At 67.6% G+C, this 685-nt stretch overlaps 1 protein-coding gene across 1 annotated transcript in view; it reads right to left on the minus strand.

Moving 5' to 3' along the window:
- LOC104135375 (V-type proton ATPase subunit B, kidney isoform-like) overlaps positions 1-685 on the minus strand; it is a gene marked incomplete at both ends in the record, with an annotated part of 11,860 nt that overhangs the window by 4,191 nt on the left and 6,984 nt on the right. The window contains one exon of the mRNA XM_009649009.1: positions 181-385. Coding sequence (XP_009647304.1) covers positions 181-385 — 205 coding nt within the window. The remainder of the gene's footprint in view (positions 1-180; positions 386-685) is intronic.

A 685-nucleotide genomic window follows, 5' to 3' on the forward strand; every position in this document is an offset into this window, starting at 1 on the left:
GGTCCCAGGGGGATGACATGGGGGGGGGAAAATAACCCTAAAGCATCCCAGCAAGCTTCGCTACTCTGGCGGATCCCACGAGCTCCCCCAAAACTTATTAAAACAAAACAATTTGGCATTTCCCAGCCCTGTGGCCTCCCAGTGTGGGCACAGCAGAGGCACCGCACACCCCATGGGCACCCCCGTGCCCCCCCGGGGCTGCTGACCGTCGTTGGGCATGGTCAGGATGGGGATCTGCGTGATGGAGCCGTTCCTGCCCTCCACGCGCCCGGCCCGCTCGTAGATGGTGGCCAGGTCGGTGTACATGTAGCCAGGGAAGCCACGGCGGCCTGGCACCTCCTCCCTGGCTGCTGACACCTGCGGGACGGGGGGGCTGCGGTTAGGGCTGGGGGGGGGCTCGAGCACCCCGAGCACCCCAGGCACCCGCCAGCACCCCAGGCACCCTGGGCACCCCAGGCACCCCAAGTATCCTGGGCACCACCAGTACCCTGAGCACCCCAGGCACCCTGGGCACCCCGGGCACCCCCCAGCACCCCAAGTATCCTGGGCACCCCTGGAGCCCTGAGCACCCCAGGCACCCCCCAGCACCCTGGGCACCCCAAGTATCCTGGGCACCCCCAGCACCCCAGGCATCCCAAGTACCCTAAGTATCCTGGGCACACTGGGCACCCCAGGCAGCCTGAGC

This window comes from Egretta garzetta, unplaced genomic scaffold (genome assembly GCF_000687185.1).
Source record: "Egretta garzetta isolate BGI_Z169 unplaced genomic scaffold, ASM68718v1 scaffold1231, whole genome shotgun sequence".
NCBI classification, from domain to species: domain Eukaryota; kingdom Metazoa; phylum Chordata; class Aves; order Pelecaniformes; family Ardeidae; genus Egretta; species Egretta garzetta.